Consider the following 27,480-nt stretch of genomic DNA (forward strand, 5'->3'; position numbering starts at 1 on the left):
TATAAATAAGAGGTTGGTTAAGTTTGCAAATGATACCAAATTAGGAGGATTGGCAGATAATCGAGCATTTGTTGAATCATCACAGAGGGACTTGGACAGCACACAGGCTTGGGCAGATTTGTGGCAGATGACAAATAATGTCAGTAAATGTAAAGCACTACACGTAGGAAGTAAAAATGTGAGGTTTGAATACACAGTGGGAACTCTGAAAATCGAAAGTCCACCTTATGAGATGGATTTAGGAGTCGCAGTGTACTCTAAGTTATCGATTTCCAGACAGTTTTCAGAAGCCATTAAGAAGGCTAATAGAATGTCAGGTTATATAGCGCCTTGATGTGTGGAGTACAAGTCACAGGAGGTTCTGCTCAAGCTTTATAACACACTGGTGAGGCCTCATCTTGACTACAGTATGCAGTTTTGGTGTCCAGGACACAAAAAAGACAAAATGGCACTGGAAAATGTCCAGAGAAGAGCAACTAGCCTGATTCCAGGCCTACAGGGGATGAGTTATGACGGAAAGATTACTGAGCCTTTATTAGTTTAAACAAAAGGAGATTTATGAGGACTTAGAACATTAAGAGGTCCGACTACACAACTGACAGTCACAGGAATGCTCCATGACTGCCTCCGAATCTCTACGATTATGTAAATGATGAGGGTGACTGAAAAAACGCTGGAAAGTCATGTAATGTGACACGGCCTTTACTGTAACATTCACTGGGCCCTGTGCACCTCAACGGGTTTCTGAATATTTGGGGCTCAAGCCCCAATAATCCCTCTCTCCTGTAGACAACAAGTTTTGTCAGGTTAAGAATAAAGTTTCAAATACATTTTGACATGACCTGAAGAAAAAATAAAAACCGAAAAGATTTACACGTTTCATTCAAAATAACGCCGCTTCTAGAAACGGGCAGTAAGACAGCTCTGTACTCCCACCTTATGAAAGGTACAACATAACAAGAGATTAAAAGCACACATAAAATAAATGCATATTTAAATTTAATTTGATAATCTTTATTTACAACTTAATGTTGGCATCATGATGGAAAACTGAAACCAATATGGTGTAATGTGTAGGGTCCAATTTGATTCAGCTTTGCATTTCACATTCCAGTTTAAAATCAGCTGATATACAGGAAAAAAAACGAATTTGACTTACGTATTTGTCTTGCCTGTGTCGTTCTGCTTATTCAAAATCTGCCGCTGCAATTGAAATATAGCCTATAGGGTTGTTATTTTTTTACACCTGGGGAGACCAATAGATTGAGTCAAAAATAGATGAACTACCATTTTTCTTTAAAAGCCAATATACTGCAGGAAATCATTAGGTCTTTTAAAATAAAGGTGTTGCTTTTTGAGAACTGGGATGTTGGGACCAGCCGCTTACTCAAAGTTGGATGTAAAATGAATTCGGTTGTTAGTTCTTTCAGCAGGATCATTTCTCTTCTGTCAGTGGGCTTCGTGTAGCAGCATGTTAAGTCAAAGGAAGTGCCTGGAGGGGGCTTATTTGTTTCTTTTCCCCCCCCAGGATAAATGATACAGTCTCAGTCCACAAATAGTCAAAATAAACACGGGTCAACCTTGACTGCTGGGAAACTCCTTGGATAAACACAGCATTGGATAAACACCGTTGTGAGTCAGAGACTGGGGCAGAAGGGGTCCAAATGTTCTTGTCCCTTTTTCAAGTTTAAGCTCATATTTGGTATGACAATGAAATTTGGAAATGGAGAGAAAGTTGTTGTGACACTTAAAAACTTTGGAGTCGTGAATGTGCACTGTTTCATTACGCCCTTCTGTGACCTCTAAAGAAATCGTCAAGATAACCTGGGAGATGACACTGTCCTGCTAACTCGAGCCAAACACAGCATTACATATTCCTCATCTTTTTCTTTTTTGTTTAACTGATGAACATTGTTTGAACAAAAAAAAAAAAAAAAAAAAAACAGCGCAATACATTCACTCAAAATCTGTACGCATTTTTTGTTTTCCCTCCAAACACACCATATGAGGTGCACTTGCAGTCCATGTGTTTTGGCCATGATGGTCCCAACTCAGAGTGCTGCTAGGGTCCAACAGAAAGATATTTTACATGAAACACTGTCACTAACGGCAGCCATTTTGATGTCCATGAAGCACAGCTAACGGGTGATATTCCTATTCGTCCAGATCCAATGTGTTTAATTCTTCTTCAAGTTCATCTAGATCTTCTCCAGTGAATAGATTTTCATCCACAGGTACGTCTTCAGATTCTCCATCTGGCTGATTATCCTCTTCAGACTCGTCCTGCTCCCCGTTTTCTTCTCCTCCCCCTGAAGCTTCGCTGAGCTTGTTATCTGCAATACAAACAAGGCTTCAAGTCAGTTCGTTATACCACTAAACATGCACTTTTATGCAAACCTCTGATTTTATTTCTTTCTTTTCACTAAATCATTTTCCAAACAAGGGCTGTGCAAAAAGGCAGGCTTGCTGGCGTTCATTTCAAAAAGATTTTTCTGTAAGTGGCCAATTTGGGCCTTTAACCGAGAAACCTACTTAACCTTGAACATTCCTTTATTTACTCAATGCATCAATAAGGCTGGGAATTGCATGTTTTAATTTAAAAAGTGTCAGTAAGGTTTGTGTTCTTTACATAGCCACTTCGTATCTCTGCTGTTCGCGTGTGTGTGTGTGTGTGTGTGGGGGGGTCTTGGTGTGTGTGTGTGTGGGGGGCTGTACACACGCTAAGGAGATGCGGATGGATCAGCTGCTGGCTTTCTGCTGCTGGTGAGATGTGTGTTCTGCTTGTCACTGTGCACGTTGATCATTTAAAAGCCTGTACAGCAGCTGTCCTTTTGTCTCACGGGACGTCAAAGTGTCTTCCGGGAAGATCACGTATCGACCCAAGATTTTTTTTATTATAATAGAGACATCTCAGTACAGTAAGTCCCCTATATATGAAGGAACGCATTCACAAGTCCACTATGTAAGTCCAACAAAGTCAACCAAAGCACTCAACAAACGCAATGCAAGCCCCAATCCCCAACTCCTATAGAAAACATGTACAGCTATTTGTACGTAAGAAAATGCTTTTAAAAGTTAATATCTTAATTTTGTTACAGATTTCTTGTGTATCTCTCTATTAAAAAAAAGAACTTGGAACGAGACAAGACTTTTTCCTGTGATGAGACGTGATCTTTTGAAGGGAGAAAGAGACACTTTCACGTCCCGCGAGACGGTCAAGTCACGTCATACTTACAACCTTTGGAAGCAAGTCCCATGAGGCGGTGTCTTTTGCAAGTCACACCCTACTTACCATTTTCAAACAAGACCACAGTCATCTAACCTCTCAGTTGTTGGAATGCTTTTTGGCAGACACACTTCCTGTGCTCTCTGCTCTTAAAAATTGTATACGCTCTAGATGACATGTCAATGACTAAGCGAAGAAGAAAGAGCAACACGTCAAAAACAGACCCAAAAGCATTGGAGAAAAAAAGAATGCAAAAAAGAACAAAAATAATCTAAGTGAAAATTCTGAAAATCAGGAAAGTAAAAATCAGCCCATCCCGTGAGACTAGACTTTGAGCCAAGAGATTTAACCACAACCGGGGCCAGAAAAAAAAAAACAAGTAGAATGTCGTAAAGAATTCAAAATCGTTGGCACGGTACATATGCAGAGCAGGTTTGAGATAATGGAAGGAGGAAAATTCTCAAGTCTCAAAAAAATAATAGCAAAGATCGCATTAGCACAAACAAATGGAAAATATTACTCAGTGAAATAACGGAACAGTGAAAAGAAATAGATTAGTGTTTGACTATGTCTGGGGGAGAACAGAGACAAGGCAGTGAGACCAAAGGAAGGACAGCTGCTATACAAGCTTTTAAACATTCGATGTGCCGCACGAGATGCAGATCACGCTGCATGGCGGCAGTAGCAGCAAGCCAGCAGCTGATCGAGCAAAGAGGAGATAAAAAAACAAAAAAAGCCAAAACTGTACGTGTTTCCCATTGTATCACCATTTAGGAGGGGTTAGGAGCGACCGCATCTCCTTGGGGTGCGTTCAGGCCCAAACCCCCCCCAAACTTCCCCGCTTCACAACGATGTGTATCATTGGCTGGGGGAGTGGGTTGGTGCGAAGCCCTCTAGTTTTAACATTAAATAACAGAAAGCTAATTTTTGTTTCCATTATTTCCCGTCAGCCGTTACTGCTGTTTATGCCATCAGCCAGCCTACGTATGTAGACTGAACCTCCTACTCTTCAACTCTTATTGAAAACATATTTGTACTGTACAATACACAAGAAAGTGCTTGTAAAAGTTATTTTTTTTATTGATGTTACAGATTTCCAGGGCATTTTATCTTTAACAACAAATAAGTTTTATTCCCATTGTTTTCCATCAGCTGATTTTGGGACAATAGACTCGCTTACCGTTTCTTCAAATCCAATTCTGGTCACCACCCACAAAGTAAGCAATCACATGGCATCACCACTCAACATTTACTGCCCATCATTTAATATTGATGCCCATTAAGTTTTCGCAGTGAAGATTCATGGAAGGTTTTGAAGCGATGACAACAAAAGCCATCACAAAAAAAGTTCTCCCACCGCTAACTCCAGTTTAAGTGTATCAAAAGAAAAGTATTTGCTATGAGCATGCTCCACCTGATGGGATGCACATATCTGAAAATCACACATTTAGAGTTGATTAATGCAAGCTGACGAAAACAAGCTGTTCACAAGATCCAACCAAAGGTCCCTATTGTGCCTGCGCTTTGCCACAATACTTGGTTTTCTATTGCATGTTAATGTGGTTCTCTGAGTGAAGAAGAAATTACCCATAACGAGTTTCTAACTGTGTCCCCCTGTTCTTGTTGAACACCCATATTTTTGGACATCTTGGCTTGAAATAAAGTATGTTAACTAACACTGATACAACCACTTGTAGAGGATGCACACATATAACTGAAAATTTAAATAATACTGTAGGTTTTGCACTCCGCCTAATGCTAGACACACAAACTTACTCACATGTTGCCGCGAAATTTGAAGTTATGCTACCATTTTTCATTTTTCACTTATTTAAATCATTTTCAGTTTTATTGGACATGCACATCCACATCTTTGAAAGTTCGTATGTTGGGGACTTACTGTATATCACCTCAATCTACTTATTCAGAGTTTATTTTTACACAGTTGCAATGGAACCGAAACAGATTAGGGATTCTGTGTACTAAATCCTGCAAAATGTGACTTTGAGGGCAATATTTAAGGTATATGTCAAATCATCTTGTATCCGGGGCAGACTAGTCACCGTCATTGAACATTAAATGTTCTGAGCTTAGTTACCTTGAGCTGGGATACATTACAACTAGAGGCACAGTCATCAGCCACACAGAAGAGGATGCTGGAGCTGAAATACCCAACTACCCATAGCCAATAGATTTACTCTAAGGAAGGACACCTGACAGTACAAACAGCTGGGTTCAATTACAATAATGTGTCTCCACACAAGATTGACAGATAAAAATGGTGATATCACTGGCACAAAATTATCCAGACAGATAAATAGCTGGCTGCCATGCAGGAAAGCTGTTACCATGGAGAAAAGGGGACTCGAGAGATGATGGTAATGAGCAAAAGTCCCTTAATTTACTCACCCCTGTGAATCAGTCCACTAGAGCATATTTCACTTATACACTGCAACCTCTTAACTAAAGATGGTTTTATTAAGCACAGTTGTCTTGCACCCATTCGCCATGAAAGTGAACATTAGTGAAAACATTTTGGGCCCATGATTAAATATTACTTTTCTTGCACTAAATAAGATGCAAAAAGTTGTGAAGAGCGTGAGACAAAATGATCACTGCGCAAGCAAATTAAGTGTGTGAGGCTGGCTGTGAAGACAAAGTGTGTAGTTTCTTAGCTCTTTACTTAACCGTAACTTTTTACAAAATTTAACTTATGATAAATGAGTGTGTATATTTATGGTAGTAAATGATAAAAATAATTAATATTGCATATAATTTACACATTTATGACTTACTAGATCTTTTAAGTTTTCCTTAAATTTTCTAGTCTGCATGTGTTGTAGCAGCCACGAGGTGCTCAGACTCCTATTGCCCTAAAACGGTGATTTACTAAATTTATCTGGAACACACCCAACTTTGATTTTGCTCACACAACTCAGAGACATGTAAATGGCAAATCAATCAAAAGGAAAACGAATATACTTAATAAATAATAACGCAAAGACAAATATCACATGTACAGACACTCACTCAAAAATGAATAAAGATAATAAATACAGTGAATGGTGAAAGTACTGATCCCCCTCTTGGTGCTTATCCTGATTTCTCACATTACAACCTAGAATATAAATGGAGTTTTGGCGGATTACCACCATTTGATTCATACAGAGTGCGTAGCACTTTGACAATGCCAAATATTTTTTTATTGTGACAATAACCAAGACAAAAAAAAAAAAATCATGAATGTGTCAATACTTTGTAGAGCTGCAATTGCATTTGCGAGTCTCTTAGGGAATGTCTCTATTGGCATTTATAGCATAACTTGAAGATTGTAGGCCACTAACACAGCCCATCAAACCTAAAGGAGTCAGAGCAGTTTTGCCTTGAGGAATGGGCAAAAATCCCAGGGGCCAGATATGCTAAGCAAATAGAGACATTCAACAAGACACTTACAGCTGGAATTGCAGCTCTAAAAAGTATTGACTTTGGAATACTTATGCACACTCAGGATTTGTTTTTTCTTTTGTCCTAATTATTGTTTGTGTTACAATAAAATCATTTTGCAAGTTCAACTCGGTAGGCATGTTGTGTAAATCAAATGCTACTAACCCCCCTAAAATCCATATTCATTCCAGATTGTAATGCAACAAAACAGGACAAAAACTGAGGGGGAAGAAGACTTTCGCAAGGCACTGCATTTAACTAAACACAGATACAAAAGTAATTCAACAAAACATTAAGCGCAACAGCTGCACTTGGGCCCTAATCTAGGATCCTGAGTTGGTTTGTCATGTGGTGGGCGCGGCAATGCAATGTATTAGCGCATGCTCCTAACCTAACCTAAACTCACCTCGCCTCACTAAGCACAAATGATAAACACTCAAGACGCAGTCCAGTTTTACAGAGGCAGATGATGGCGGCGGCGGTGGTGTAATATTGAAATGAAATCTCATGTAAACAGCCTCCTGAAGGTTATGTAAAGTTTTGTCCTACCATGATGCACATGTAAGATTTGTAGTTGGAAGTGCTCCCCAGATGAAGACTTTTCCAACCCTGATGAAATACAGGACAACAATATAAATCCACAGAAATCATATAAATTGGGAGTAATAGTAATTCAACTAGGCAGTGAAGCAATGAAATAAAAAGACACCAGATGACTGTGATCCTGCTGTCTTTTTATGGCTCCATTTTAAAAGTAGTGCCTCGTCTCATTTTACCCAGCAACCCTTGCGGCAACCACCAAAGCTGCCCAATGGCACAGTACTCCTGGGATTTGCAGTTCATTTCATTAGTGCTGCTACAGTATTTTCTGCAATAGGTCGCAAAACTGGCAAAGTAATTTCCATTTAATTGTTTATAACCAACTTGCAAATTGGTAGATCTGCGAATTGTAAAACCTATGTATCTAAGGGTTAACAGGCAACACTCGCATACATACAAGACAACTGACTACCAAGAGCATTAATATGTGCTTACGGCTAAACAAAAATGTATGAAGCCTTCTTTTGTAATGTAAACAGCTTACTCGCCTACCCAGGTCTGCTAGTGAATGGCATCTAGTAATGCCACAGCTGCATGGCATCAAACAAATTGTTTTCACGTGCAACTCCTGGCTGCTGAATTGAGCTGCCCATCTCCATTCTAACGGGTCACTTCCTCAGTATGTTTAAGAAGCGTGTGAAGATTCTTGATGTGTGAATATCTAATTGAAAATGGCTTTGATAGGTTCTTGTAACCAAGGAAGTGTAACTCACTTGTTTCTTCTAATGAACTCTTCCCTAGTAATGATCAGTTTTGTAACCTTGCCCTGTAACTCTTATTCCTTACTGATGTTTACTCTTTAGGTTGACCTCTTTTGTAAGTCACTTTGTAGAAAAGCATCTACTAAACAAGTACATGTAAAACAGTGTGCAACAGGTTTTCTAGATCACTGAAACAAATTCCTACATGCAAAAAACAGAAGTAAACCCTTTCCTGTTATATTAAGCAGGGTGTCTGTTTTCAAGTAATAATGGTAAATAATCAATAAATCAATGGAGATCAATTGTTAAATATAAAACATGCCCATGAAACTAAAACAGATCAAGAGTAATCTGTCACATCCTCACACCAACTTAAGTTTCTAACCCGATTCATCTGAACTAGCATTTTACAAAGCGGGCTCACTCTTACACTGACATAACCACACACCAAGGTTCTATTTTAAATTGCACTTTAGACAGCTATACCTCCCATCCGCTGCTGGGACTGAGTGTTGGTTGAGAGCAACATTACAAAAACGAGAAAAACTTTATTATGAACTTACTTGCTAAGCAAACACAGTTTGCAGTTTTTGATTAAGTTTGAACAAGAATAGGTACTATTTGTTCAACTTTGGCAAAAGCTAAGAGTTTACACCATGCAGCTGTGTCACTTGATCTTCTCCATATCTGCTTGTCATGTTGCCTAACAAGAGGGTGGCTACAACCTCACTTAATCCTCTTTAAGGAGAGGATAAATTAAAATACCAGTTTCACATTTCACAGCAAAACCATGTGTATTACACAATGCTCCATTTAACATGCTCTAGAATTATTTCAAATAGGAGTTCCTGACATTGAAGAACTCTTTGACTATCAGCCAAAAACAGAAAAACTGAAACCCAAAATGTCGAGCTTTAGATTCTGACATTTTAGTCTTTCAAGGATAACAGAGTGAAAGTGCCTCAATCACTATTATGAACAAGTTTTATTTTATGGGTACCCATTTCAACAGATTATTAAAAACTAGGTGTTTTAGTTTTTAGCTTTGTAACTACTGTGCCCTCCATTCTGTTGTTTGGGACAAAGACACGTTTTTTCTTGTTTTCCCCCTTTGCTCCACAGTTTAACATTATAAAACAAACAATTCAGACTTGTGATTAAAGTGAACATTGCAGACTTTCATTTAAGGAGATTTTGCAGACATTTTGGTCACACCACAAATGTCAACACTTTTTCTACATGGTCCCCCATAATGTTTTGGACATGGCAATGGCAGGTTTATTAAATGTGTCATATTTAGTACTTTGTCACATATCCCTCACATGCAGTATCTGCTTGAAGTCCGAGATTCATAGACCTCTCCAGGTGATGAAGATCTGCCAAGCCTCTAATGCAGCTAACTTGTTGTAGGATGAAGCACCGTCCTCTGTGTTTTAGAGGCATTTACAGGAACGTGAACAGATCAGATGTTTCTACATACCTTAGAATTCATTGTGCCGTCAGGAGTCACGTCATCAATGAAGAGATGTTTGCCAGGACCTGTGGCAGCCATACATGCCCAAACCATAACACCCCCAGTACCATGTTTAACAGGTGGAGTGGCCTGCTTTGGATCTTCGGCAGTTCCTTTTCATCTCCAAACTTTGCTCTTGCCATCACTCTGATGAGGTTTATCTTTGTCTCGTTTGTCCACAAGACCTTTTTCAAGAATTCTGCTGGCTCTTTGAAGTTCTTTTTCACAAACTGTAATCTGGTCATCTTGCAATTGTGGCTAACTAGTGATCTGCATCTTGCAGTGTGGCCTCTGTATTTCTGATTATGAAGTCCTCTACATATAGTTGCCTTGGACACATCCACATCGGCTGAAGACTGTCTATGATCTGTCGGACAGGCATTTGTAGCTTTATCTTTACCATAGTGAGGATTCTGCTCTCATCAGCAGATCAGGTTTTCCGTGGCCTACCAGTCCCTTTGCGATTACTGAGCTTCCCCAGTGTGTTCTTTCTTCTTCATGATATTCCAGACGGTTGAGTTAGATCACCCAAAGGTTTTAGTGAAGTCTCAAACGGTTTTAGTGTTGTTTTCCAGGCTCATGATAGCTTCTTTGAATTTCATTGGCACAGCTCTCGTCCTCACGTTGAACAATGGCAACCACAGACTCCAAAGGGTCGAAGCAAACTGAGGTGTCTTATCAAGCCATGAAACACACTTGAGGAATCACAAACACATGTGATACAAATTTCCCCAGACATTATGGTGCTCTGAAATGGTGGTGGTGGTTGGGGTTAGGGGGGCATTTATAAAAACTGCAGTCATTTCTATATGGCGCAGCCAAAATGTACTCAAATCCCCTTAAATGAAAGTCTGCCATGTGTACTTTGAATTGTTTGTTTTGCAATTTTAAACTGTGGAGCAGGGGTATTAATCAAGGAATAATGAGTTTTTCTCCCAAACATTATGTTGAGAACTTTATATTATTTTATTATTATTATTTTATTACCACACCTGTTTGTTGTCTGGTATAAATCTTGTAATTGATATTTAACCCACTTCCTATTGTCAAAATGACTTGAAGTTTTGAACACTTACTCACTTCCGATGATAATACATGAATCAATAATCAGTTTCACTAAATGATCAATTAATCCATGTGAATTAAGAAATGAAATTTTCATATGAAGACTAGTTCAAGATTTCAACAATAGATGGTGCTAGTAACGGATAGAAATATTAAAGAAAGTGTTAAAATATTGATTACAAAATTATACTGAAACAAACCAAAGATGAAAAAGTTGAAAATAATATATATATATATATATATATATATGTTTTAAAAATCACACTTATATTACGTTAAAAACTGTACTAAAAAGTAAAAAATAAATCTCTCATACACCACTTGTAAAATAAAAGCATGGGCGCTGTACATCAATCAATATTCAAAAGCGGCCACCTTTAATTTTAAGAGTGCTGTATGAGATATTTACTTTTTAGTACGCTTTTAACTTAATATAAGCGTGATTTTTAAAAAGTATTTTATATATATATATATATATATATTTTTTACATTTTCCACTGAGGGTAGAATCACCTTTTTATATTTATTTTTCATCCATAAGTAGTTAAATGTATCCTCCTTTTTCTACTAAGATGCTATATACAGTGGGATGCAAAAGTTTGGGCAACCTTGTTAATAGTCATTATTTTCCTGTATAAATCGTTGGTTGTTACGATAAAAAATGTCAGTTAAATATATCATATAGGAGACACACACAGTGATATTTGAGAAGTGAAATGAAGTTTATTGGATTTACAGAAAGTATGCAATTATTGTTCAAACAAAATCAGGCATCATCTTGCAGCAGATGGAGTCACTGTGCATCGTTCAATCATTCGGCGCACTTTACACAAGGAGATGCTGTATGCGAGAGTGATGCAGAGGAAGCACAAACAGAGCCGCTTGAGGTCTGCTCAAGCACATTTGGACAAGCCAGCTTCATTTTGGAATAAGGTGCTGTGGACTGCTGAAACTAAAATGGAGTTACTTGGGCATAACAAGGGGCGTTATGCATGGAGTAAAAATAACACAGCATTCCAAGAAAAACACCTGCTACCTCCAGTAAAATATGGTGGTGGTCCCATCATTTTGTGGAGCTGTGTGACCAGTGCAGGGACGGGGAATCTTGTCAAAGTTGAGGGACGCATGGATTCCACTCAGCATCAGCAGATTCTGGAGACCAATGTCCAGGAATCAGTGACAAAGCTGAAGCTGCGCCGGGGCTGGATCTTTCAACAAGACAACGACCTGAAACACTGCTCAAAATCCACTAAGGCATTCATGCAGAGGAACAAGTACAACGTTCTGGAATGGCCATCTCAGTCCCCAGACCTGAATATAATTGAAAATCTGTGGTGTGAGTTAAAGAGAGCTGTCCATGCTCGGAAGCCATCAAACCTGAATGAACTAGAGATGTTTTGTAAAGAGGAATGGTCCAAAATACCTTCAACCACAATCCAGACTCTCATTGGAACCTACAGGAAGCGTTTAGAGGCTGTCATTTCTACAAAAGGCGGATCTACTAAATATTGATTTCATTTCTTTTTTGTGGTGCCCAAATTTATGCACCTGCCTGATTTTGTTTGAACAATTATTGCACACTTTCTGTAAATCCAATAAACTTCATTTCACTTCTCAAATATCACTGTGTGTGTCTCCTATATGATATATTTAACTGACATTTTTTATCGTAACAACCAACGATTTATACAGGAAAATAATGACTACTAACAAGGTTGCCCAAACTTTTGCATCCCACTGTACATCAAAAATGTAAAATGTGAATTTAAACTGCATTACCTAAGTTACAAATCAAAATGTAACGTGACATTTTCTTACTTTAGAGTGGCCTGAAATGTACAAGGCAGAAAAAAACTACAATGCCAAATATAAATGGTGGCTTAAAGTTAACTCAGATATTCAATAGGTGACCATGGCTGGAGTATAAACATTCTACAAGACTAAACAGAAGTAAAGATGTTTTCAATCTGATAAATAAGGCTTCTCAACATTGGGAAAGTGTTGCACTTACATTGACTTGCAAAAATATTAAATACCCTTAAAAGTCATCACAGTTCTCTTGATTTCAAAAAGTACATGCATATACTCCACCTTTTTTATAAATTGAAAACCTAAACTTAGTTTATTTTTTTAAAGCTAAAATGAATAATTTGTCAAAAGTACATATAAAAAACATTAGATGAACTGAAATCTAAAAAGCTCCAAAAATGTGCAAATTAAAGCATAACCTCCAGTTCCATGCACACACATTAACCGGGTTATGGCGAACAACCTGGTTAAGACAGAAACCTGGTTTCTTTAAAATCTGTGTTTACATTTACTCTGAAGTTCTATTTTGTCAAAACGCTCTGACGTTTTCATTAAAGCGAGTATGAAGCCTATGATCATTTTCTGTTGTTTTACAAATATATTTAGTCAAATGGATCCTTTATTAATAGGTTTCTGTTACAGAGCTGCACAAGGCAAACTCTTTTCTGCTTCGCTGTGTGTTTGGGCCCTGCAAAGGATGTGGTAAATATACTTCTTGCCTTACACACAGTGCTGCTGTGATACATTACATCAGGTTACTAGTTACTTTAAAATGTAATCAGACTACGTAACGCATGTTACTTTCAACGTGTTACTGAGTTTAGCACTGTACGTTCAGCTCATCAACATATTATTTAGCAATTTCTGAAATAGTAATGGATCATTTCAGCCAGGAGAAGGAATAAGGTGATCACCAGAGCACTTAACTCTGGAAATGTGCTTTGTGGATGTTTCTACCCTTGGTTGCTGTGCAAAGCAAATACAGTTGTGCTTGAAATTTTATGAATCCTTTATTTTCTATATTTCTGCATAAATATGACCTAAAACATCATCAGATTTTCACTCAAGTCCTAAAAGTAGATAAACAGAAACCAGTTAAACAAATGAGACAAAAAGCATACCATTTATTAAGGAAAATGATTGAATATTATATATTTGTGAGAGGGAAAAGTATGTGAACCTCTAGGATTTGCGGTTAGTTTGAAGGTGAAATTCGAGTCCGGTGTTTTCAATCAATGGGATGCCAATCAGGTGTGAGTGGGCACCCTGTGATATTTAACACTAGAATTACCAGAGCCTACGAAAAAACTCGTAATTCCGTCCCACCTCTCCGCCAGTGTCCTTTGTCCTCTAAATGTGCTGATAAAGAGAAGCTAGGAGCAGCCGGCTATTCCATCCCCCCACCAATTTAGAACGTGCACGAACTTCTCCCAGCTCATGCCTTGATTGAGTATCTGGGAGTGAAGTGGAGTTTTAGAGTGGAAATAATAGATCATTATTTGGAACACACGCATTTCATGTCTGTTCCGTTTCTACAGTAATCTGTGTAAACACATTGTTAAAACAGAAACGTTTTTTACATTCTACTAGTAGATGACAAAATGTAGGCATAAACTATATAATGTATGAAGCCTGAAGTCCAAATATCAAAGAAACATTTTCACAAAAGATACAAATATAACACAATTGCGCTTTTATTCAAAAATATAACTGCAGAAACAAAAAGCCGCCTTAACATGTGACATTGACACCCTTTTATTGAAACTGCCTCCGTGGTGCAATAGAATCAGTTCCCGCCTGGGAATCAAAAGGTCGCGAGTTCGATCCTGCGCCAGTCTGTTTTGAGAAGTAAACTGCTCTTAGTCTTACTATTTTTGAGTAAAAGCATACATTTAATTTCAGTCTGTAACAGCCGGTGCAATTTATGATCCTTGTAAAGGTTAGCTTTTTTTTAAATTCACTATTTATTCTCTCAGTCGCGTTCAGAATCAATCCATACAACCCCATCTGACACGGCTGTTTTCACATAAAAACACGCTATAGCTCTACAGTGTACCACGATGCATACTAACGCCCCCCCCCCCAAAAGGGTTCTGACACACAGACGCTTGTGAAGCTGCCTTCTTCGTATCTCACCGTCACTTGATTTTCTTTTTATTCAGTTTTATTGAGTGTTCCTGCCAGTCCCAGCATGTTGCTGTATGCTGTTTCTTTTGTACTCCAGGACATGCAGAGGAGAGAATGGTAAAGAGCAGTAACTTCGGCGCTATATGCAATCATAATCCAATCGAAATGTTGTGGGAGGACCTGAAGCAAGCAGTTCATGTGAGGAAACCCACCAACATCCCAGAGTTGAAGATGTTCTGTACGGAGGAATGGGCTCAAATTCCTCCAAGCCGGTGTGCAGGAACGATCAAAAGTTAACGGAAACGTTTAGTTGCAGTTATTGGGGGGTCACACCAGATACTGAAAGCAAAGATTCACATACTTTTTCCACTCACAAATATTTTATATTCGTTCATTTTCCTTAATAAATAAATGACCAAGTATAATATTTTTGTCTCATTTGTTTAACTGGTTTCTCTTTATCTACTTTTAGGACTTGAGTGAAAATCTGATGAGGTTTTAGGTCATATTTATGCAGAAATATAGAAAATTCTAAAGGGTTCACAAACTTTCAAGCACAACTGTATATGCACAGGGTGGCAGAGTGCAGACTGAAAAATCCTAAACAGTATCGCAGTTAAGGGTTTACATATATAATCAGACCAAATAATGAGGTTATTCACTGAGAAATTTCTCTCTAATTTGGTTTCTCAGAGGCCAACAATCTGATTTCTCAAACTGGAACACGGGTTTACGTGGTATTTTACAAACCAGGTTTCTGTGAATAACAGGGTTATATTGAGGTGCATGGCCACCGCACAATAAGATATATCCTTAGGCAGGGTTCAAAAGAAAGTATAACAGGGCTAATGCTCAGTGGTGAAACAATGCCAAGAAAGGCTAAAGAAAGTAAATCTCCAAGACTGGAAGAAAGGACAAGAGCAGACCTGACAGAGTAATTTAAATTACCAAAAGGGGAATACAAGTTAGACTGTTTTGGGAACCAACAATAAGGAAAGACAAAGGCAGACTAGTCCTGTTAAACTTCTGCAATTCTGCTAGCAGATAAAGCTTCACAAACTGAAGAAAGACTAGACATGTACTGGGGGTTCAGCATTTTTGTCTCTCTCCATGCTACCAGTGTACTCGGGTCCTAATCCAGTTGGTTCATTGTGTGGTGGGTGCGGCAACATGCTATTGGTGCATGCTCCCAACCTCCTCCATGCTACCAAACAAATTTGGTAATTTTTTCCCCTTTTTTCTTTGTTCTTGGTAGATGTTGTCATGTTTATCTCATCACATCAAAAAAATCACTTTTGTCACTTAATGGATTAAAGGAAAAAAAATGTTATGCTTTATGGCCTGAAACATCCCAACATGAAATGACAGGCTCAGACCTGCTTAATCCAATCTAGGGAAGCAGGGGGCCTACATTTATCCCAGCTCCACTGCGTGCAAGGCAGCAAATAATCCTGGATCCAGCACCAGCTCAGCACGGGGCACACTCAACATGCACACCTATGCATTCACAAAGGGACAATTATAAATTATCACCCCTGGGGATATGGGAGGAAAGCCCAAGCAGGCATGGGAAGAAAGTGCAACCAGCATTTGGATAACATCCAGGTGTGTACGTGAATCAAGGACATTGAACCTGCAAGACGGCAGAGCTACACACTGCACCATCAAGCAATGCAGCACAGCACTGACACCAGATGCTTTCGGCTTGGACCAAAAATAGTCTACGTCATGGATGGAAGTCAAACCTATTAGATAGATAGATAGATAGATAGATAGATACTTAATTAATTAATTACTGCTTATTACTGAAGTATTCAAGTAATGTACAAGTAAAATTACTTTGCTAATATATAGAAAGTTTTAGCAAACCAATGTAGTGGACTTGAATTTCCTCATTTGGCCCGTCAACCACAGCAGACTATCATTACGCAGATCAGTGGGTTTAAAGACAAGATTCTGCTGCACAGAAGCATTTCATGGTTGCCAAAAGGAAGTAAAGTTTTTGGCAATTCATAAATACATTGCAGAACATGCAATGAGAAGAAACGTGTGGATTTTCTGAAGCTGACTTTGAAGTCTGAGAAACTCGCTCAGTCCACTCTTTAGACAGTGCAAGCTACTTATTGACCGATTAAAACAAAAACAATAGGCCTTAGCACTTGTGAAATAATTAACAGTGAATGCGCAAATCAGTCATCCTTCATTTTATGTGACTAATGTGAAAATTATCAAGCCGATCGCCAAAGTTTATTTCAGTTAAAAACTTTAGCCAATATAAATCTCACTTCCACCTATCCAGACAGAGCCCTGTTTTAATAACTCCTCATAATTCAAATACAGACTTGATAATAAAAAGATTGCAGTTTTAAATAGTTTAGCCTGGTGTTATATTGGAAATAGACATTTAACTAAAGTTGGCTTCATGTGTTATATGGAATATCAACAAATTGTGCTTGATTCACGTTGGTTATTTTGGCATTTTAAGCGGAAATGAAATGGGAGCTGTTCACTTGAGGATTCAGAGTTACTTCAGTCAGACTCCCCAATGAAAAACAATCATATGATATATAATTTTTATTTAAAATGTAGTGCTCTTTGTTATGGCATGTTCCCCTGATGCAGACAAATTTCTGCCAAGGGCTGTGCATTCCTGCAACAGGCAGAGAAGGACATTTTATGCTGATCACAGGCCAGTACAGGTTTCAAGGTGAAAAGATAGAAGCTCTGTTTTTTGAATCTCTCTCTCTCTCTCTATATATATATATATATATATATATATATATATATATATATATATATATATATATATATATATATATATATATATATATATATATATATATATACATACACACATACTGTATATATATATATATATATATATATATATATATATATATATATATATATATATATATCCCACTCTCCTTTTTTGAAAATACAGTACATTGGCTGTGTGATTTAAAACTTAAAAACACGGAACAAAATTTTTCAGCTTTGGACAAAACTACTAGTAAAAGGTTCAACAAGTTTTTAGTGAAAAGCAGTTTAGAATGTTTGCCTGTTTTTGCCAAAAATCTCAGAAGATTCAATTACTCTTTATACTGGAACATGCCGTTAGTATTCAAGTTTAAGCAGTAATATAAATGCATGGAAAATTAAACATAAGGGAAAAAAAAAAGACTACATAAAAGTTTACATTATTATCATGACTTAGTTTTGAATTATGGTCATTTTAACTCCCCTCATAAAAAGGTTAAATCCTAGGGTAGTATTTGGGGATGGAGTTAGTAACACATAAAAATATTTTTGAGTATAGTATTCCTTCTTTATTATTTTAGCAAAAAAATACATTTGTTCTGGATGTTGTAAGCATACGATTGAATAACGGATGTGTATTAATTAACTTGAGTAACTGGTGGTCGCCATGGAACCATGCCATTAAAAGGTTTTCTCAGAAATCGCTACAAATAACACATGGCAAGTAACATCCATCCATCCATTTGCAAAACTTGTTTTTTCTGAGCAGGGCTGTGGGGAAGTTGCAGCTTTTAGGGTGCAAGACAGGAACAATCCCTGGACAGGCAGCCAGTCTATGGCAGGTTGAACACGTTCACACAAATCAATTTAGAAACATCAATTCACCTTACCTGTATGTCTCTGAACTGAGGACATAGGGAGAAAGTGAGAACTCTACACAGGGGGTACCCATAACACAAACCCTGGTGTTCTTACTGTATGACAGCAGTACTACCACTGCTCCACAGAAGTAACTGAGGCAGGACAAAATGTACAATAAGTACATCAGAACAAAACCAAAACACTAAATGGGAATAAGAAAATAACTTTAATTAATCATCTGGCCAAAGCTCAGGCCAGTAGGCCTTAACCAGTAGGGTCTAGCACAACTAAGTTTACCATGGGAGGTTTCTGTCTGCCAGCTGGCCATCTGCTGCCTTAACTCTCATAGACTTCTCATGTTTGATCATCTTTTGATTTTAGTAGCATAGACTTGCCCTACACCTCAAAATGACTGAATAAGAAGAGATATTGTGTGAGGCAAGTTATTTATTTATATTACAGATCACAACAAAATTAAAGTTTTGTGAAATCACAGTTTTCAACACAACACTTATTCTCTTAAAAACCTATGCCAGCAATCACCACTGATTAAGCTCAGCTTCATTCTGTAGTGTGGGTGTTTATTTCTGGTTTCAACAGTTTCCAAAAATCATACACCATAAACAGAAAACTTTTATCCATATATGCTTGATGACTGCATTTTCATATTTAATAGAAGCAGCATTTTGCTTGCATTTTGACAGTAAAGTGGGGGTAGAGGGTGCCTTGAAAACATGGGGATTTCCTAAGAAAGGTAATTATTAACAAACACATCCTTGCAGAACATAAGCTTCTAGGCCATTTTTGTGCTGGCAGTTTAAAAACCTCAGTTAATCTACCACTGTGTTGACAAGTCATTCTAAGGCCTTGGAAATTCCGAGGGCCATCAACTACACCCTTTTTGTGAGGTCTTTCTTCTGGTAAGTCACTGCTCCACAAGATGAATTTTCTATCTATTAGCAACTGTCAAAATAATGTTCAAGGAGTGGAATGGTGGTGTAACACACCATTAATGTAAAGTAGAAGTTAACTATTACTTGCCCTAAACTGCAAAACCTCACTACAGTTTGCAGACGAGGCAAATGGATCTGTGGACGATGCTATGAGCTTGGGTCTGCACTTTATGCTAGAGCATCTGGAACACATGTCAGAATCTTCTTTGTAGACTTCAGTTCAGCATTTAATACCATTGTTCCTCAACTGTTGTTAATTAAACTTCCACAAACTGAGCTGAGTGGTTCCATCTGTAAATGGATTCAGTTGTTTTTTTTTAAACAAACAGGAAACAGTACGTTTCGATGAGCGCACACCTCCCAGACTGTCTCCATATTAGCACAGGTACCTTTACAGGGTGTGCACTTTCCCCACTTACTCTATTACCTGTACACCCAATGACTACAGGTCCAGTGAACTTTCAGCACTGTAAAAATTATTAAGTGTGCAGATGACACCATCGTCATTGGACTAATTAGTAATGGGAAAGAACAACATATAGAAAGGGAATGACTGGCTTCACTACAGATAATTTGGTACTCAATATCATCAAAACAGTGGAAATTGGCTTTGAACAGCAGCTAAAACCTCTTTCTGGATGAATAGAAGTTTATTTGTTCCCAGGAGGAAGTTTGTGTTTTTATAGAATCTCTTTACATCTCTGTTTTATGTATGTATGTGTGTGTGTGTATATATATATAAAAAAGGAAGAAAAATGTGAAAAGAAAGAAAATTTCATTTCATTATGCAGACGTATTGCTGTTGGTAAGAAGGAGCCTCAGTCAATTTCTTTACACACTTCTGTTGACGAATTTGTGGTATGAAAGTCATCAGTGTTGTGTCAGAGAGAGGATGTGCAGCATTATTCATGAAGACACTCCATTTTATTGTAATTCTATCCTTTGCTCTGAACACTGGGGGACCACAGCACAGCAGACCACAGCACAGAAAACTGCACTAGCCTGCACAGAGTTGTTGAAGATGTAAAAGATTTTATTTCTCACATTAAAAGGGAAGCAGTCCCTTAAAGAAGAACCAGTCCAAACTGTCATGGACTCCAGAGTACTTGATTCTACAGTCAGTATGGTAGAATCCATCAAATTTTGGAAACAAGTATCACAAACACTCTTATCTAGTCTAAGCAGCAGATACATTTCCTACACCAGCAAAAGAAATTAAATACTTCCCAGCCCATCTTAGCTCAGTTCTAAAAAGCCATAATTAAGAGTGTGATCACATTTTTAAATGTTGTTTAGTTTGGTTTAGCAAAGGTCCACTCCAAACAACAAAAACAAAATTACAGCATGTCGTGAGGTCTGCTGAGACCAGTATACATCCAGTATTATAAACCATGTCAAAAGGATCACCACCAACTCATCTCAACCAGGTCATCACTTGTTTCAGTAGCTCCCATCTGCTAAATGCTTCAGGTCAATTAAAACTAAAACTAATAGACACCTAAATGATTTCTTTCCTGGAGCCACAGTCCTCACAACCCAGTAATTTAGCTCATGTTCTCGCTTATTCATTTTTTCTTCCATATATGAACATGTGTATGTGTGTATGCAGATACACACTATCCACACACACACACTTTCACTTGCACATTTCCTTTATACCTACACTGTTCTGCAGCTGTTTATAATGTATGTTGTTTAACTAATGTTATTTGAACTTGATGCCGTTTTCTGTTATTAGTAGCACCAGAGCTACGAAGTTAAATTCTTGCACATTAAATACTGGTAAATAAAAGTGACTATCAGCAAAGTAAATGTTATTTAAAAAAAAAGTTGTTTTTTTTAATAAAAGATGCAAACGCTGTCTAGATGAACTAGACTTGGGCTGATCAATCCCACATCCATAATGTTTTTTATTTTAACATTCTTTTAATCAGATTGTAGGCAGTCTGGCCTATAAACCACAACAACTACAAGCTGACCACCAACCCCCACTCCCCAGTAAAGCTGCAACCAAAACAACTTGCTAAAAATGGCAATATAAAAATACAGCAACAGTGGGAACTCGCTTTAGGTTTGAAGTGTTACCAAGAAAAATATACCTACGGTCAAACTATCCATCATCGGGGTCTATGAGCAGAGCAACAAATCTGATGTGGTATTAATCAACTAGCTTACACAATAACTAGTCAAAAAAAACAAAAACAAAAAAAACCTCACACACTCCAAAACTAAAGCAACAGACACAACATGCTATCTATCTACTGCAGCATCTCTTTGCTGACTGACCAGCTGAAGTGCCACTCTTATGAGTGCCACAATGTTTCATTATATTAAAAATAGCCAGTTAAGCTTGTGATGTATAGTATCCTCCATAATGTTTGGGACAAAGACACATTTTTCCTTGATTCATCACTGGGCTTTACAGTTTATCTATTTATACATTTATTTATTTATTGAAAGAGCTTCTGTAAAAGAGCCAAATAAAATTTCTTTCTACCTAGCTATTAATATAGTGCTTTTATATCTATCTATCCACATCTATTATATAGCATCTTTCATATCTATCCATCCATCATATAGTGCCTTTCATACCCATCTATCCATTACATAGTGCCTTTCATACCTATATAGCCATCCATTATATAGTACCTTTCCTATCTATCCATCCTTCCATTATATACTGCCCTTCATATTCATCCATTCAATATATAGTGTCTTTCATATCTATCCGTCCATATCTTTAGCTATTCATCTATCTATTATAGAGTGCCTTTCAGATCTCTCTGTCTATTATACAGTGCCTTTGATATCTATTTGCTCATTCTTAGATTTAATTAAAGGACTTTTTTTTTTTTTTTATAAATATGTAGAAATTACTATTTTTTTTTTAAATGCACAATTCCCATCATGTCAGAGCACCATAATGTTTGGGATGTAGCAGTGGGGTGTGTGTATATATATGTGTGTGTGTGTGTGTCTATATATGTCTTATTATATAAAAAAATTTTGGGTCAAGACGTGATCATCTCGGAGAGACATTTTGAAGTCCAACGAGACTTCTTGCACATCACACCCTACTTACAAAGTTAGACAAATGGACAGATGCTGTACAGGCTTTTAAATGATCGACGCACAGCGAGACATGCAGATCATGCAGCTCGGTAGCAGCTAGCAGCAAGCCAGCAGCTGATCCGTTTTTACAGTGCGTTCAACGCCCTTAAGATAAGATGCTTCTATACACTTAGAATTTATTTTACTACTGCCATCAGCAGTTACATCACCTGTGAAAATCAGTGAATTTGTATCTGTATTACTACATGCCCAGGCCATAAAACCCTCCACCATGTTTCACAGATGAGGTGGTATGCTTTGGATCCTGGAAACTTCATTATTCCCTCCACCGTTTCCTCTTGCCATCACTCTAATACAGGTTAATTCTGGTCTCATCTGTCCACGAGATCTTTTCCCAGAAATCAGCAGGCTCTTTTAAGTATTTATTGGCAAGCAGTAACCTGGCAATCCTGCTTGTGTAGTTAACTACTGGTTTGCATATTCCTCTGTAGTGTCTTTCTTTCAGTTTATGAAGTATGTGGATTGTAGTGATTGACAAATCCACTTCTGCATCTGGAGGAAAATGTCTGATCTGTTGAACAGGTATTTGAGGGTTTATGCATCATCATTCCGAGAATTCTTCTGTCTATAGCTTTGGGGATCCATACAGTATGTTGAAAAAGGCAACAACAAACTCCAAAGGCAATCAAATTCTGCACTAATGAAGCACAAGAGTAATCACAAACGCCAGTCAAACCAAATGGGTCCCAAACATTATGAATCTCTGTAAAGTTCTGGGGCAGCAGGAACTGGGGGCTTAAAAAATGCTGAAATTTCTATAGGGTGGTTCAGATCTAGTTACGCAATTTTCATTACGCTATAACTTATTAATGTTTATCACATAGAAAATCACCCGAAAAATCTCGGACCATTGAGAAGTGTGCGAACTGACAACATAAAGAATCGTCTTCGCGCCGAACTGGAATCGTCCCCGCTTAAATCACAGTCATCCAGACGATCTGGATCTGAATAATTAGATCTGGACCACCCTGTACACGATGAGACCAGAATGTATAAAAATATCCTTTAATAAAATCTGAGAATGAGCACTTCATTCAAATGTGATTTTAGTGTGGATACCAATTTAAAATTATGGACCACAGGGGCAATTCATAGGAAAAATCTGTCTCTGGCCCAAACCTTATGGAGGGCACTCTAAAGCAGTAGTATTTAATGAGACAATCGTGGTCATGCCGTAAAGGTTTATTCAAAATCCAAGTGTTCTATTTTCCTTATTTACTGTCTGCCCGCCTACCTATCTATCCAGGTCACTGACTTCCTGTGTTTAAGCAACTCAAATCTCACTATACATAAGCACACCCTCAACACAAAACCTGCATTATTTCTACCAACCCAAATCCTATTACACACTTTATGACAACATAAGCAGCTAACATTTCCCAATAAAGACTTAAGACTACACTAACTAAAGGGAATAAAAGTTGCAACAAGACTTCCACAGTTGGATCTCAAACACTGCATTTCATGTAGCATTTCTATTTTGACCATGATTCTGGATAATCTTAACTCACTCCAATCATTACTGCTGGTAATAAAAGGCTAACTGTATTACAGTCAGTCTTCCAGAAACATGGATTAACTATTGAACTACATTAATCATACATTTACGCAAACTCTGTAACTAATTAGATGTTTTTGTTTTCTAATAATGATCCATTTGTTTATTATATAGATATTGTTGGTTAGAGGATCTTATTTAAAAAGTGACCTTACTTATAGCATTAGAAAATGGGAGTGGCTACTTTTGATATACAGTGTAAACGCCTACAAGAAGAATTATATATTTACTAAATAACTGGGCTGCCAAACATAATATATAATACCAAATTAACAGACTTACAGGTACTTTAGGATCTTTTATTGCACTGGTGCTTTCAGTCAGAGACCAGCACAGTTTTAAATTGGCTTGACATAAAAATTCTAGCTTTTGCTAGAATAAAAATTACATTTCAGAGTAAAAGATGGGAAAAAATGTTTCTGCACTAAAACATTCCATGGCTTCAGTTTAGCATAGTCATAGCATTTTGTTAATTACTGTAATTTGCCTGTAGGAATGGCAGCCAGGTAGACCAATGAGACAAATAACAGTTAAGATTCAAGGATGGTACATGAAATGAAGAAAAATTACTATACTGAACATACCTCAGTGTGTCTATAATACTTTTAATGTATACCCCTAAAGAATAGCTGCGTTTTAATTAAAATGTATTCTAAACTTTGGGCAATTAAATGTATAGTTTTAAAATTTAGGCATGGAAAGTCAATTATATGTCCAATGTAAATATTTTTCATACATTTGAAAGAAATATGAGAAAGACACAAGACTTCAGACTCACCATCTTTCTGATTTGTTGACTTTGCAGTTAACGCTGAAAACCTATCCATTGCAGCAACAGTAATGCCTGAATCATCAACTTCCTTTGGAATAAACCGTGCAAGGTCAATGTCTTTTACCTCTTCTGTTTCTTCTTCCTGTCAATAAGAAAGCAAAACCATCTATAAATAATAATTACTGTATTAGTTTTACCCAGAAACCAAGCAAAACAGGATACAATTCAGATAGCCAAAAGCCGTACTATGTAACTCTTCACAAATGCTTATCCCCACCTTTTTGTGACGCCTGTAATGTGAAACTCCTGAAGTCTGTCCATTATTCAAAAATCAGTCCATCTATATATATAATTCACTAAGGCAAGACAACCATGGAAAGCCGGCGTGGATTCACTGAGCCGCCGACAAGCAAGACACCTATGGCGCACGCAGGAAGGAGCCACGCCCACCAACTCATGGCATCTCCGAGCCACGTTGACTGTTCATAGAGGCATGTTTCTCACGGAGGTGAATCGTCATATGCAGCGTGTAAAACGGTTTGCGTGGGGTATCCCATGGGATCCTTAAAAATATCCTTTACAACTGAGGTTAAAACACAATGAAGTCAGCAGTCTTTAAAAACCGAGTTTTCGGTTACGACGCACGACTGCGTGCACCATAGCAAACTGTTTTACACGCTACATACAGCAATTCGCATCTGCGACAAACATGCGTCTTCTTCACTCACGGACAATTATATGTTGCTCTCTCCAGAGTTCCATCTTTTCATTCACTTTCTGTTGTATCCTCAAACCCTCCCTTTTTAGACAACTGTGTCTTTCCAGAAGTGTTCAACCATCAATAAATTATGCGGCGTTTGTTATGCCGCGGCTTCACTATTGTGCTGTATTTTGCGCTCTCCAGAGTTCCATCTTTTCATTTACTTACTGTTGTATTCTCACACCAACCAGTTTTAGACAACCGTGTCTTTCCAGAAGTGTTTAGCATTCAATAAATAATTATGCATGAGATTGAGCGTGTGTCTACCCGGCGCAGAGAGGTGTGGGTAAGCCGTTGAACCCCATTCGGGCTGCAAACCGTGGAATTCCCACTAAGTGCGACTCATACGCTCCCACTGGTTGCGTCCCTACACTTTGCGCACACCCCCCTCCCACCTCGCTACTACCGTGGTCGGGTGTCTTGGTGGATTATATATAGAAAAGCAGGCAAAACCGCACAGAGAAATGAAACGTCTACGTGAATCACATGTGAATCTGGACTGTGTAAGGACGACAACGACTCAAGTGACGAGTTGGAGGTGGGCACATGAGCGGGCAATGCATACTGAACGACATATCAGTAGACTAGCATAACGGAGGGAGCCGAGTGGATGTCCTTCTCCTCTCCTGCCGTTCCACATGTGCCTGAGCACAGTACACTCGCATCCCTCCGTCTGGCAGGACAAGGCACGATGGCGGTCCGCCAGTTTTCAGACAAGGACGATTGCGTGTTGGTTCATTCCGTGCATTGTTACAAAGTTGCTTTTCTTGCTGATTTATTACATTACCGATTTTATTTTTCAAATGTTAATTTTCTCCTTGTGCTTAAAAATCATAAAAAAAAAAATCGGTGGCGCGTTGGCTAGTACATTATAATTCTCATCGTTTCTTTTGCATTTCAGATCAAGCAATTCTGTACTGAACCTTTAAAGAGCAGTCTTGGGGTTAAAGACTTTGTGGCATTGAATGAATTTATTACAGTGCTGTGGATATACAAGTTGGAACACTTTAAACAAGATGCCTATGATATTTACTTACTTTTGTGTGGTGCTCCGGTTCTTAACACGTTCTTTACATTGAAGGGCTGCTAAAATAATCCACAGCGAAACGTCACTTAGAATTAGTGTGAAAACTTGGATACAAGCTTGCAATTTTTCATGCACTGTCATTCACTCCAAGTGACAGCTCCAGTGACTGAGGAGTACCAAACACATAGCAACTAATATCCTTCAATGTCATGCATTTGGTCTAAAACTCACTGTGAGTTGTTTCAAGATGCAAGTCCAAAACTGCCTTCAGGCAATAACCTGAGCCCCCTGAGTATCTTCAGGCCAGCTCATCAATGTTTCCATAAATATTAAATGTTTATAAGTGATGATGGCAATAATAAGCAATGGGGAATTAAAAAAGCTTGTTGTACAGTCACTGCCCCTTTGCAGAAAAACACAAAGCTGTACCAAAGCCAGTAGTGTAAAACTTAATTATTTAATGTTCTGCAACTGCAAAAACTATAGTATCTGTTGCCTTTATTCTCAATCTTCTTTTGAGGAGATATGCTTTGCATGTCTCTTACAGTATGATTTCAGCTTTATGCCAAATATGCCTAGTGCCGACAGTACATTCATGACATCTCTGAATAACATCTATCTCAATTTATGGTGGATTTTTAAAAAATACCTGCGAAATGAGAAAGAGTGGATTCATTGAAACTCTAAGGTCTACAAAAACTCAAAAGCCTAATTATTTGGACTTATTTCAAGTTGGACTGCTGACAACAACTCATAAGTCTATTAATCATTTTTGATTTAAGATAACACTTATCAAAAATGATTTGTCTTCTTACTGGAGTTATTTTAATTGTGTTTCTTCATGCCCTTATGTTGATATATTTTATAATTTCAGAAATACTAAAGATCAGCTCACATTCATATGCTTATTTGAATTTTTTTAGACAATATTTTGTAGTTAGATAATCAATTAATTAAAATTGTCGATAGATCAATTGTTTACCAAATTTATCGGGGGGGTTTTTTGCTATCACAGATTATTGGTGCTATTTTTCTTGCTTGCAGCACCAACCCACCAGCTATAACCTCACCAAGTTACATTCTGCTTATTGCTCCGATTTTGCAATTCTGTTTCTTCTGCAGTTATGTTCTGCCATAGCTTGTAACACCACACAGATATGCACTCAAATCAT

At 37.8% G+C, this 27,480-nt stretch overlaps 1 protein-coding gene across 2 annotated transcripts in view; it reads right to left on the minus strand.

Moving 5' to 3' along the window:
- Positions 1–1,351: 1,351 nt before the first annotated feature.
- zc3h15 (zinc finger CCCH-type containing 15) overlaps positions 1,352–27,480 on the minus strand; it is a 72,073-nt gene continuing 45,944 nt past the window's right edge. For both annotated transcript variants that reach the window (XM_039757721.1, XM_039757722.1), the window contains exons 9-10: positions 24,528–24,663; positions 1,352–2,333 (exon numbers count right to left, since the gene is read on the minus strand). In XM_039757721.1, the coding sequence (XP_039613655.1) occupies positions 2,155–2,333; positions 24,528–24,663 (315 nt within the window). In that variant the 3' untranslated portion in view covers positions 1,352–2,154. The remainder of the gene's footprint in view (positions 2,334–24,527; positions 24,664–27,480) is intronic.

Source organism: Polypterus senegalus, chromosome 6 (genome assembly GCF_016835505.1).
Source record: "Polypterus senegalus isolate Bchr_013 chromosome 6, ASM1683550v1, whole genome shotgun sequence".
In the NCBI taxonomy this organism is placed as follows: domain Eukaryota; kingdom Metazoa; phylum Chordata; class Cladistia; order Polypteriformes; family Polypteridae; genus Polypterus; species Polypterus senegalus.